Raw genomic sequence first — 12,882 nt, 5'->3', positions numbered from 1 at the left:
ATAGCAGAGGAATCACATTACTTGCTTGGCCAATAGTGTGAATGTCTGCAGAAAACACATCATGTGGAGTGATTAATAGTATATTGTAATTCATTCATTCCCTCTGTCATGTCTTACACACATTCACTCCCCTCACTCAGTCACTTGTTCACGCACTCGTTTCCTCACCTCACTCACTCACTTTACAATTACTATTTACAATTTTGGCATTTAGCAGACTAGGATCATATATAGGAAAAACTAGAACCTAATTAGTCTAAACCAGTGGTTTTCAACCCTTTTTTCATCAAGGACCATTATTTATTAAACACTATGTAGAGGTCCTTGCTCGTAAATTGTGACAGAAAATTGGCTTTTTGTATAGAAATAAGACTAGCTTTCCTGTCATTAGCAGAAAGAGGGCCTAGTTGAGGCAGTGTTCCTGTCTTTCTTGGATTATGGAGACTTAGGGCTCCATTTTCGTCACCGCTAAACCCCTTATCCCTAAACTTCTTTGCCTTTTTTTTTTACTATTGTGCAAAACATTTTTGAATAGTTAAAATGGCCAGTCTACAAGCTCACAACGTGTCAATGTAGATTGGCTAGTTGAACAATTCAAAAATATTTTTCAAAATAGTAAAAAAAAGGCAAAGAAGTTTAGGGATAAGGGGTTTAGCGGTGACAAAAATGGAGCCCATAATCTATAGACATGCAGCAGCATCCACTCTTAACCCATTTTGGGCGGGAACCCCTTTTGGTGTTAGCATTATGTTATGCTTTAGCTATTGAAAAATAGCAGATCTACAAGCTCATAGCGTGCCACTGAGTGGCGTGCTACGAGCTTGTAGGTCTGCTATTTTTTTAAAGTCGAAGAACGACTGACATAGAAACATAGCTTTTTCAGAAAACTGTCAGGATGTAGAAGACATTTTTAGAATCTGATCTCAGGTCAAAATGGGTAATCCCTAGACTCTGTTTATCCCTCATCGATTCGATTTATTACGGGTGATAGCTATGGTACTCACCACTGTATCTTATATAACAAGGTTGGATGGTCCTCCCTGACAGAGAGACGAGAACTGCATTGGCACCTGTTCTTGTATAAAGCCATGCTTGGAGATTGTCCTAAATACATCTCATCTTTTCTGAAGTGGGACTCTGAACCCTACCTACCACACCCGGTCAAGTGGTTTCCCCAAATTCAATACATGGAATGACCTGCAAACAACATTGAAACTGACCACATTGGTACCCTTGAGTCGTTTAAAAAACCTTGGTGAGCATTCCCACAATGTGTAACTGTTTTTAGATCGTTTTGAAATTTGTCTTAGCTTTTTATTTGTAAACCTATGTAATTGTATATCTTTTGTTTATCTTTTCCTGATCTTCTGATCTGATGTATTGTGATGTTTTTTTTCTATATGATATTGTATTACTCAACGACACTGAAAATGAGATGTAATTTCGAGAATAAACAAAACTTTAATGAATGAATTTAGCTGGGGACCACCTGGAACCCCCAAGGACCACTGGTGGTCCCTGGTCCGCTGGTTGAAAACCAGTGGTCTCAACAATATAATATCAAAACAAATATAGCTTTGTCAATAAATATTGTACCAGAACCAAAGTTCTTCCTGCTCGGTCTATACCCAGAGGGTATCGATATATGTCTTTTACAAGCTAAGAGAATGATAGCATTGACCTGGAAGAGGCCAGACAAACCAAGTATTACACAGTGGTTCAAGGAATTATGTTTATGTTTACCTTTGGAAAAGATTGCATACATTCTTAAGGACAAACAAGAAAAGTTTCAGGAGGTGTGGGGACGTTTTATAAGTTATATAAAGAACAAACATTTGTCACATTTAATGGATGGAGCTGAAGAGGAGTAGTGCTGTTGTTGTTTTGTTTTTTTTGTGGTTATTGTTGTTTTGCTTTCTTTATACCAGTAATTGTCTTGTAATGTTCATTGTTGTTTTTTGTATGTTTGTATTGTCAGTTGTGTGTGTAAAAAAGGAAAATAAATACATTGTTTAAAAAAAAAAAATATATATATATAGCTGCAAGCAGCGATAAGACGTGGCCAAGCAATACAAATGTGTAAACTGAGCGGTGCAGTCTGCTTAAAGGGACACTTCACGCTAAAATATATATATGTTAATGACGTTTAGAAGATTTAGAACACTTTCCTGGGGGTCTTTATGTGTGTAATATGTGGTTTTAGATATTTTAGATGTTAGCAGTGAGCCCAGTGGGCACGGTGGCACAGTCGGTAGTGCTGTCGCCTCACAGCTAGAAGGTCCTGGGTTCGATTCCCGCTCGGGGCGCTGTGGGTGCTGCCGGCGTGTTTCCTCCTCCATCAGTGCCCATACCCGAAGGTGGGGTTGGCGAAAGGGCCTTTCTGTGTGGAGTTTGCATGTTCTCCCCGTGTCCCCTAGGGTATAGGTACCCTCACAAAAACATGCAGTAATCCTGGTCTCTAAACTGCCTCCCCCTGGCCAGCCGGGACGCCTGATGGAGGGGAAAGGAACTGGTTGGAATAACGTGCTCCTTCCACGCGCTACGTCCAACCAGGGAAACTCCCCCCTGTCAGGTGTAAAGGAGCAACTTGGACACTCAAGCATGAAGGAAGCATGAGTTAAGTCCGTTGCTCTCCCTATAGACCGATTCCGTACCGGTTTCATGGTCGCAGCCTACGTATTTCCTGTAGGCGGACTCGACGTAGCTGCGGGGGTAAAACCCTCACCAGGCGCACATCTTCCACTACAGTGAACGGCAGAGTGACTGATGTTAGTTTGCCTCAAACTTTACTCCTTTACCTGCTTTTTTACTAACACTAACATTACAAAGATGCCCAGAACATCGAGATGAACCTGTGTAGTTTATGGCTGCTCCAACAGTAGTGGCAACATAAAAATAAAATAAAAACGGAATGTCTAATATCCACCGCGATGGCTGAGACCAGAGCCATTGAGTAATGGTTGAGACAAAGCAGTGAAGAATCCTGCAAGATACATAATTTCAGTCTTACCCAATACCCAATCTTTCTGTTTTATGAACACAAGGCTGCTGTATTTTATACCTCATACTAAGCATTTAAAGTATGAGGTATAAAGTACAGCAGCCTTGTGTTAATAAAACAGAAATATTTGGTATTGGGTAAGACTGGCGTTATGTATCTTTCACTGCTTTGTCTCAACCATTGCTCAATGGCTCTGGTCTCAGCCATCGCGGTGGATATAGACATAACGTTTTATTTTATTTGTTATGTTGCCACTACTGTTGGAGCAGCCATAAACTACACAGGTTCATCTCGATGTTCTGGGCATCTTTGTAATGTTAGTGTTAGTAAAAAAGCAGGTAAAGGAGTAAAGTTTGAGGCAAGCTAACATCAGTCACTCTGCCGTTCACTGTAGTGGAAGATGTGCGTCTGGTGAGGGTTTTACCCCCGCAGCTACGTCGAGTCCGCCTACAGGAAATACGTAGGCTGCGACCATGAAACCGGTACGGAATCGGTCTATAGTTGGCGGAGGGTGTGTAGAGCCCAGGATCACATCACAGGATGATTGACACAGGGGTGAAAAATGGGTTACAAAATCGTGGGACAAAAAATATAATTTAAAAAAAAGCAGTGAGCCCAGTGTCTCTGATGTCATAGATACTGGCCTCACTTACTTCATGGACTACATGTCCCAGTAAAACAGCCCTCTCCCTATCCACAAGGAGGAGCAGTGCACCAAAGCATTATGGAAATTGTAGTCCAGGAAGGAAGTGAGCCCAGTGTCCATGACATCAGAGACACTGGGCTCACTGCTCAAATCTAAGATATCTAAAATCACATATTACATTACAACATTAAATTCCCATTGACAATGAATGGATAATTTACATCATATGTGGGCAAGCAAATCGGCTATTTTGTTCTAACACAAATATTAAATGCCATTGAGAATGAATGGAGCACCATAAGAGCGCCCCTCACTTCACATGGGTGTGATTTTTTTAAGTACATTTTTATATCAGTACTATTGTACTTTTACTCAAGTACATTTTGAACTCTGGACTTTTACTTGCAATATTGATACTTTTACTTAATTATTTCTCTGCTGCTAGCAATTAGCATGAATGAAGCTATGCCACCATCGTGTACATGTCGGGAGCGATACGGTACAAAGTCACAAATGACATCCGAACTTTGGATGGCAGAGGATCCACCAATTAAGGACAACTCTCCAAAATTCTGACCTAAGGAAGTCTGAAAATCCTGCTTGTAACCGAGGTAAAGATTTCAGATTTAACGTCCCATAGCTTGTGGTGACGGAGCATTGCCATAGCAACCGGATCAATGTTAAAAGTTGCCGTGGGGCTCAACCATTATATACACAAAGTATACGTTGGGGTCCGTATATATATACACGGAAAAATAGTTAATGTGGGTAATTCTTCCCACCACTGGCCCCATGCCATCTATGCTCTTTCCAAATATGGACGTGTGACATCATTACATCATGATACCACGTCATAGCAATGGTGTATAAAGGCAGAGATAGCAGCTGTCTCAACGGAGTGTGTGGACGTTTAGTGATCATCGTGTCCCGGGAGAGTTTTTCCAAAGTGTCCAGAAGCAAGGCAGAAGAAGAGCATACTCTTTACTCTATACTCTTTTAGGCAAATCTTAAAAGAGCGAGCAGACAAGAGAAGCATGAGGCTATTGTACTTGCTGCTTCTGCTGGTGGCCAGCACTGTGTTTGCTACCAGCAGTGACAAGGAGAATTTTGGTACGGTGATCGGCATTGACCTGGGGACCACCTACTCATGTGTCGGAGTGTTCAAAAACGGCCGCGTCGAGATTATCGCCAACGACCAGGGAAATCGCAACACACCGTCGTACGTGGCCTTCACGCCCGAGGGCGAACGCCTGATCGGCGACGCGGCCAAGAACCAGCTGACCTCCAACCCAGAGAACACGATCTTCGACGCAAAGCGGTTCATCGGCCAAGTCTGGGGCGATCCCTCCGTGCAGAAGGACGTCAAGTACCTGCCCTTCAAGGTTCTCGAGAAGAAGACCAAGCCCCATTTCCAGGTGGAAACCAGCAAAGGCCGGACGAAGATCTTCACCCCCGAGGAAATCTCTGCCATGGTGCTGGCCAAGATGAAGGAGACCGCCGAGGCCTACCTCGGGAAGAAGGTGACCCACGCTGTCGTCACTGTGCCCGCCTACTTCAATGACGCACAGCGCCAGGCCACCAAGGACGCTGGCGTCATCGCCGGACTGAACGTCATGAGGATCATCAACGAGCCGACGGCCGCCGCCATCGCCTACGGACTCGACAAGAAGGACGGCGAGAAGAACATCATGGTGTTCGACCTCGGCGGAGGAACCTTTGACGTGTCCCTGCTCACTATCGACAATGGCGTGTTCGAAGTGGTCGCCACCAGCGGCGACACTCACCTGGGAGGCGAGGACTTTGACCAGGCCGTCATGGAGCACTTCCTCAAGCTCTACCAGAAGAAGACAGGCAAGGACGTGCGCGCGGACAACCGTGCTGTGCAGAAGCTTCGACGGGAGGTTGAGAAGGCCAAGAGGACCCTGTCCTCCCAGCACCAGGCTCGCGTGGAGATCGAGTCCTTCTACGAGGGTGAGGACTTCTCAGAGACCCTGACCCGGGCCAAGTTCGAGGAGCTCAACATGGCCATGTTCCGTTCCACAATGAAGCCTGTGCAAAAGGTCTTGAAAGACGCCAATATGGAAAAGTCGGACATCGACGAGATCGTCCTGGTCGGAGGCTCCACACGGATCCCTAAGATCCAACAGCTGGTGAAGGAGTTCTTCAACGGCAAGGAGCCTTCCAGAGGCATCAACCCCGACGAGGCGGTGGCATACGGAGCCGCCGTGCAGGCCGGCATGCTGTCCGGAGAGGAGAACACGGGCGATGTGGTCCTCCTCGACGTCTGCCCGCTGACGATGGGCATCGAGACCGTCGGAGGTGTGATGACCAAGCTGATCTCCAGGAACACCGTGGTGCCCACCAAGAAGTCGCAGACCTTCTCCACCGCCGCCCACAACCAGGCCGTGGTCACTATCAACGTCTATGAGGGTGAACGTTCCCTGACCAAGGACAACCACCTGCTGGGCAGCTTCAGCCTGAGCGACATCCCGCCAGCGCCTCGCGGCGTGCCCCAGATCGAGGTCACCTTCGAGATTGACGTAAACGGCATCCTGCGTGTCTCGGCCGAGGACAAGGGCACGGGCAACAAGAACAGGATCACCATCACCAACGAGCAGAACCGCCTGACGCCCGAGGACATCAGGCGCATGGTGGACGAGGCCGAGCACTTCGCCGATGAGGATGCCAAGCTGAGGGAGCGCATCGACGCCCGCAACGACCTGGAGAGCTACACCTACACCCTGAGCACCCAGGTCACCGACAAGGACAAGCTCGGCGGAAAACTGTCCGACCAGGACAAGGACGCCGTGGAGAAGGCCGTGGCGGACACGATCAAGTGGATGGAGTCTCACCAGAATGCTGATCTGGACGACTTCCGGGCCCAGAGGAAGGAGCTGGAAGACGTGGTGCAGCCCATCGTCAGAAAGCTTTACGACGGAGCGGCTGGCAGCCAACCCGACAGCGAAGAGGGCGAGCAGGAGAATAATAGTCACTATAATCATGAAAAGGATGAGTTTTAGGCAAGTATAGCAATCTGTGCCCGGACGGTTAGCTCAACCGTCTGGGCACCTAGGCTGCTGAGCCAGCCTGACGGCGTGTTGCAGGTTCGACTCCCGATCCCGACAGCCTTTGTCAATCTACTTTCAACCCATCAATAAAGGCAGAAAAAGCCAAAAGCAAAAAAAAAGTATAGCAATCTGGGGTCCCGGGCGGCTGGCTGAGCACCTAGGGCCAGGCTGTTAATCCAGCCTGACAGAGTGTTGGGGTTTGATCCCCTATCCTCATGGCCTTTTAATCCTTATTTGGAAATTGGTTGGACACTTTTTTTTTTACAATATGTGATATTTTTGCAAACTGAGTTTTTATATTGTGCAATGTGTATAGTTACTTGTTTTTTCTCTTGGTGTACAGCACTTTGGTCAGCCTTGGCTCTTTTTAAATGTGCTCTATAAATAAAATGTACTTGACTTGACATGACCTGTCAATCTACTTACTGTTAATCTATTTTATCAATAAAGGAAGAAAAAGTCCCCCAAAATATAAAAAAACAAATTGGCTATTTTTGTCCTACACAAAGATTCAATTCCCATTGACAATGAATGGAGAATTCACATCATATGTGTGAGGTATGACCATATATGGAGGAAGGTCCCTGGCGATGTTGTCTACGTCGCAACCAAATATATGCCCATATATGGAGATCCCTGATGACGTCGTGCTGCTGGGGCAGATTGCCGCGTGCACGCATCCGCCTGGGTGACGGCAGACTGCTGGGCGAGTACAGCATCCGCCTGGGTGAAGACAGACTGCTGGGCGAGTGCAGCATCGCCTGGGTGACGGCAGACTGCTGGGCGAGTGCAGCATTCGCCTGGGTGACGGCAGACTGCTGGGCGAGTGCAGCATTCGCCTGGGTGACGGCAGACTGCTGGGTGAGTGCAGCATTCGCCTGGGTGACGGCAGAACGCTGGGCGAGTGCAGCATTCGCCTGGGTGACGGCAGAACGCTGGGCGAGTGCAGCATTCGCCTGGGTGACGGCAGAACGCTGGGCGAGTGCAGCATTCGCCTGGGTGACGGCAGACTGCTGGGTGAGTGCAGCATTCGCCTGGGTGACGGCAGACTGCTGGGTGAGTGCAGCATTCGCCTGGGTGACGGCAGAACGCTGGGCGAGTGCAGGCACATTGGCATGGGATCAACTTTGAACAAAAAAAAACAGGTACGGCCAGGGTTCACGGCCATATAGCGTGTCTTCAGTGTAGAGGGTTTGATGATGTCAGACTGACATATGATTGGCTGACAACCCATCTAAGTGTATCCATGATGTCACGAGATGTCACATGGCGCGATACCATATGGAGACGTGGGTGACCAACTAACCAACGGATGGGAGATGCACGTTTTCATAGTAAGCCAAAATAACATGCTATATCTAAATTACATTTTAACTTTATTTATCCTAAGACTACATGGTTGTCAAGGCTTGGTCAGGTGCTTTGTGCTTTGTGCTGAAGAGGTGTGTCTTGAGATTACGGTAGAAACCTGGAATTGAATCTGCAGTTCTAACTGCAATTGTGATTTTCCAGTTTGGGAGCCAGAAAGGAGAAGAGCCAGGACGCAGCATTATCCCAGATGTTTTTAGTGAAGGCTCATACAGCTTCCCCAAGTTATAGCTGAGTGGGAGGGGGTATATAGGGTTGGATCACACTTTGAAGGTATGCGGTGCCATGCCATTTGGTTGCTTTGTAGGCCACCATCAGTGTTGCGGGCAGTAACTGGGAGCCAATGGATGGAGAGGAGAAGGGGAGAGACGTGAATATTTTGGCTTGTTGAAGACTGAGCGTGCTGCACATGCTGGGAGGCCAGTAAGGAGGGAGGTACAGTAGTCAAGGTCAAGCAGCTGGGCTGACTCCTGAGCCAGTAAGGAGGGAGTTACAGTAGTCATGGTCAAGCAGGTGGGCTGACTCCTGAGTGACTGTCTCACACTGTGCGGCATTGTGTGATAATATCATCGCTGTCTGGCAGAAACTTTGTACATCCAAAACTGTTACTTTTCAGGAAATGGAACGAAGGAAATGTCAGATTTTTCTGTCGGAATCCTTCTCTGTTTCTATCAGTCTTGACCACTCCCACATGCCATTTAGCCTGCCCGGAATCCAGACAGATTTTTTTCCCTCACTTTGCTACTTAGTCTGGCAAGCCTCCTATCTCCGTGCACAAACAATAATCAGCTTTTAGCCTGTATAAATGGACTCACTCTGCACACTCACTGGCACTGCTAGATCCTAAATGTTGTGTTTGCCTTCTCACTATCCTACCATTCATGTAGATCTGCTATTTTTCAATAGCTAAAGCATAACATGATGCTGACACCAAAATGGGTGCCCGGTCAGAATGGGTTATTTCAGATCAAACTTTTATTTTATTCACACAAAAAAATCCACCTAATTAAAAATAAATAAAAAAGATAACAGCGTTTAAAATAAATAAATGTGAATTTATCGCACAAAAGAAACACTGTGCGGACCTATAACACCTTTGTTATTTGTTGGCTGACTGCAGTGAGCCAGAGCCAGTATTATTTGTTTATTGTTTATTTGGATCCCCATTCCCCATTAGCTACTACCTTAGTAGCAGCTACTCTTCCTGTGGTCCACACATAAAATACATAATATGAAAGCATTTTACAAGACAATATAAAAAAAAAACAGTTAACTTGAAATACAACTAAATATAAAACAATAGATTAATAAATATAACATCTCAACAACCATGAATACAATTTAGTTTAACTACAGTTACAGTGTGTTGGTTGGCCATAATGAAAAAGCAAATGACATGAGATATTTCTTGAATTTATTTTTCAAATCTGATTTACTATTACATCAGACAACGTCGGGGGTTGAAAACCACCGGCCCATGCTATCAAAGCAGCCAACTTTGCCTTTGGACTTTCTGTTCCATGTCTGTCCCTGTTTTCCTGCTGTGGTTCCATTTTCTTTTTACACTCTAGTGTACGTCTATATCCTATACCAGGGTTGCCCAAAAGTAGATGGCGATGCCAGTAGATCACTATGGTTGTGCAGGTGGACCACATGACATGGCCAAAAGGAATATGTAGCCTAATTTAAATAAAACTATTTTTGGCATCCGCCACTTGAATTAAGGAGACTTGATTGATTGACTTCAAAAGGGGCCTGTCAGCTCAAACCCAAAATGTAAAAAGAAAACCTAACAATTCCATTTTCCCTCCCTCTATTTTTGAGGTTTGTCTTATATGTAACACCAGCTATTCCAAAGCCCCCTCAGGTACATTTTAAACTATTTTCCAGCAATGGTATACCGGTAATATTTTTTGGGTGGGTAGATCATGTTGAGCTGGTCATTTTGAAAGTAGCTTTCAAGTCATAAAAGTATGGCCTATAGTACAATGTTCTGACTGAAACACAGTGCCTAGCATTACTGTCAGGCATGCAGAAATTGACACGTCATATTCATAGTGTCTGAGCAAATAGACTTACCACCATATATGACACCCCTTACCCCTTATCCCTACACTTATTTGCCATTTTTTACTATTTAAACAAAAAAAAATGTAATAGTTCAAATAGCCGATCAACAAGCTAAACATGTCGATGTAGATTGACTAGTTGAACAATTTAAAAATGTTTTTCAAAATAGTTTAAAAAAAGCCAAATCCGTTTAGGGATAAGGGGTAAGGGGTGGCGCAAGATAGAGCCCAGTGTCAATTTTACGTCATGATTATGTACGATATGTATGATAAGAGCGCCCCTCACTTCACAGTTCACATGGGTGTGATTTTTATTTTTGATTCCCTACAAGCTCACAACAAGTCACAGCTGGTAGGTTGACTATTATAGCAGTTTTTTTGTTTTGTTTTGTTGAAAAACTGAAAAGAATAATAAGGAAATAATATAATTTTTTCTCCTATAATGATATGCCTAAAATAGGCATGGCAGGGTGAAAGTGGTTAAATCGGTAGGTGGGTTTATAAATATTCAAACAATGAAATGTATTAACAAGAAGGTGTGACTAAATAATAAATACATTGGATCCAGTGGAAAGCAGGACACACAAAGGTTTCCATTTGACAGCGACATTACGCTAAGAGCAAATCGTTGTCTTTGTTTTCTGTGCAGAAACATCTGTACGGATGATAGCATATAGCATAGTGCTGTGCTGTGCTCATGGGTGGCACAGCACTGACTGAATTGGAATGTGGCACCATGGTCGTGAAGTCAGATTTTGACGGCGACACACGCCGAGAATATAGCCGATCTGCATTGTAGATCAACTATTCTCGTAGATTCTACAAGCTCATAGATCGGCTGTTCATGGTAAGGCGGCACACCCAAGCAGAGTAAAACTGGAGTAACTGTGGCACATGAGCAACCGGATTATTGCTTTTCTTTAAAGGTCTGGTGTAAGTTTACTTATTTTAAAACCTGAACTTTTAACATTCAGTAGATATTATGTGGTTTTCTGGCTCAAACAATTTTCCTGTGGACTGTGATGTAACAGTCCACAAATCCCATATATGACATAACAATTCGCCAGCAGATGTCACTGTTGAGGGATTTGTCCTGTTTTCATTGCAGCTCAAAAGGCCTTCAGAACACAGAGAAAACCTCAGACCACAGAAAATCCACTGAATGTTCAAAGTTCAGGTTGTTAAGAAAAGCGTAAAATAAAAATAAATGAAAATTAACCTTATGAAACCTTTAAATAAGTAAGTAAGTAAGTAAGTCAGAGAGGCTTATTGTTAATATCAGCCGCAAGGGGGGGGGAGTCTATCCTCGTTTCAATGTGCTAGACCGATCACTGAGGTGGAGCGCAGCACCTACCATCAGCTCCCCAGTACTTACCGCACAACATCAAGCCGTGCTACTCACACTGTATATGCTGAGTTGTGCCCTACTGACTGAGCTGCCCGGACACTATTTACATTTCTTTAATAAGCTTCTGATCTAATGTAACGGTACAGTCGAATGACTAAATGTAGCCTGGCCACTCTGTCCATCAGAGGTTAAATTCAGTTCAAGGTTCTGCTCTCTCTGCTCAAGGCTCCAGTGACATAGTGGAGTGGAGAATATACTAGCACATACAGTACACACACACTACAGTATATTCATAATATAGCTTATACACAATAGACTTACACATGCACGTGCACACGCTGGCCAAAGGCTGTAGTACAAAACACATACTGTAAAACACTCTCTCTCTCTGCCCAGTGGCTGCACAATATAATAAAGTGCATGTGCGCACAGCCGGCCACACACACACACACACACACACACACACACACACACACACACACACACACATACTCTCTCTCTCTCTCTCTCTCTCTCTCTCTCTCTCTGGCTGCATATGATAAAGTATAACACATGAAAATACACACACGCACACACTCCCACAGATGGTGGGAATTAACATGAGTGTCAGTGTTGTGCCAACAAGCATCAGCTGACAGGTCAGGTGAGAGGAAGTGCTGTTTTGACACAGAAAGGTTGTAATTGGCCACAGGCTATTGACGGACTTGACACACATTTCCACATATCAACTCTTCATGGACGACATGCTATAGCTCAGCCAATCAGAGGAAAGAGGAGGCTCTTTCCTGATCCCTGCATGCGTGTGATGCAACTCAAAACATTCCGATACAGCATAAAGCACAGTTCACCATTTACCCATCTCTCTCTCTCTCTCTCTCTCTCTCTCTCTGTGAACCTCACAATCATATTCTGATTCCATCTTCCTGTCTCTCTCTATCTTGCTCGTTACAGATCGGCTATATATTTTCATTCCGCAACACTGTTTGGTTTCACAATGAAATACACACACAACACAGTGTTTTGTGTGTATCTGTGTATCCTTTTTGCTTTTTTTCCTCCTGCCCGGCTTTTTAAAATGTTACACCCTCCATCCCTAGCACACCATATAGGCTCATAATAAGAAAGCCACATTATTGATCCCATACACTCCTTGTAGCCAGGTGCAACTCCTTGTTTTTAATTAATGGTGGGGTTTATTGGCACAGAGCTTAAAAGGGCTGAGATGCATGCTAAGGTCGGCGTAGGACAAGTGATCAAAGGCATGGCTTTTCACCCCTTTTTATTGGCATAATTAAGGCCGCCTGGTAATTAAGTATGGAGAAGTACGCCCGTACTCAATACATTTGTTAGCGTATTGTCTGTTTTGATTTATTGCGACTGTA

The 12,882-nt window shown here is 44.8% G+C and overlaps 1 protein-coding gene across 1 annotated transcript; it reads left to right on the top strand.

Moving 5' to 3' along the window:
* Window positions 1–4,681: 4,681 nt before the first annotated feature.
* On the top strand, window positions 4,682–6,667 carry LOC310873238 (endoplasmic reticulum chaperone BiP-like; the record flags this gene model as incomplete). The annotated part of the gene is made up of 1 exon (XM_083785573.1): window positions 4,682–6,667. The coding sequence occupies one exon, from the start codon at window positions 4,682–4,684 to the stop codon at window positions 6,665–6,667; it is 1,986 nt and encodes a 661-aa protein (XP_083641699.1).
* Between the last annotated feature and the right edge of the window lie 6,215 nt (window positions 6,668–12,882).

This window comes from Protomyctophum parallelum (assembly GCF_964188405.1).
Source record: "Protomyctophum parallelum genome assembly, chromosome: 16".
In the NCBI taxonomy this organism is placed as follows: Eukaryota; Metazoa; Chordata; class Actinopteri; order Myctophiformes; family Myctophidae; genus Protomyctophum; species Protomyctophum parallelum.
The sequence above is the reverse complement of the archived record's forward strand: the minus strand, read 5'-3'. Positions and strand labels throughout refer to the sequence as shown.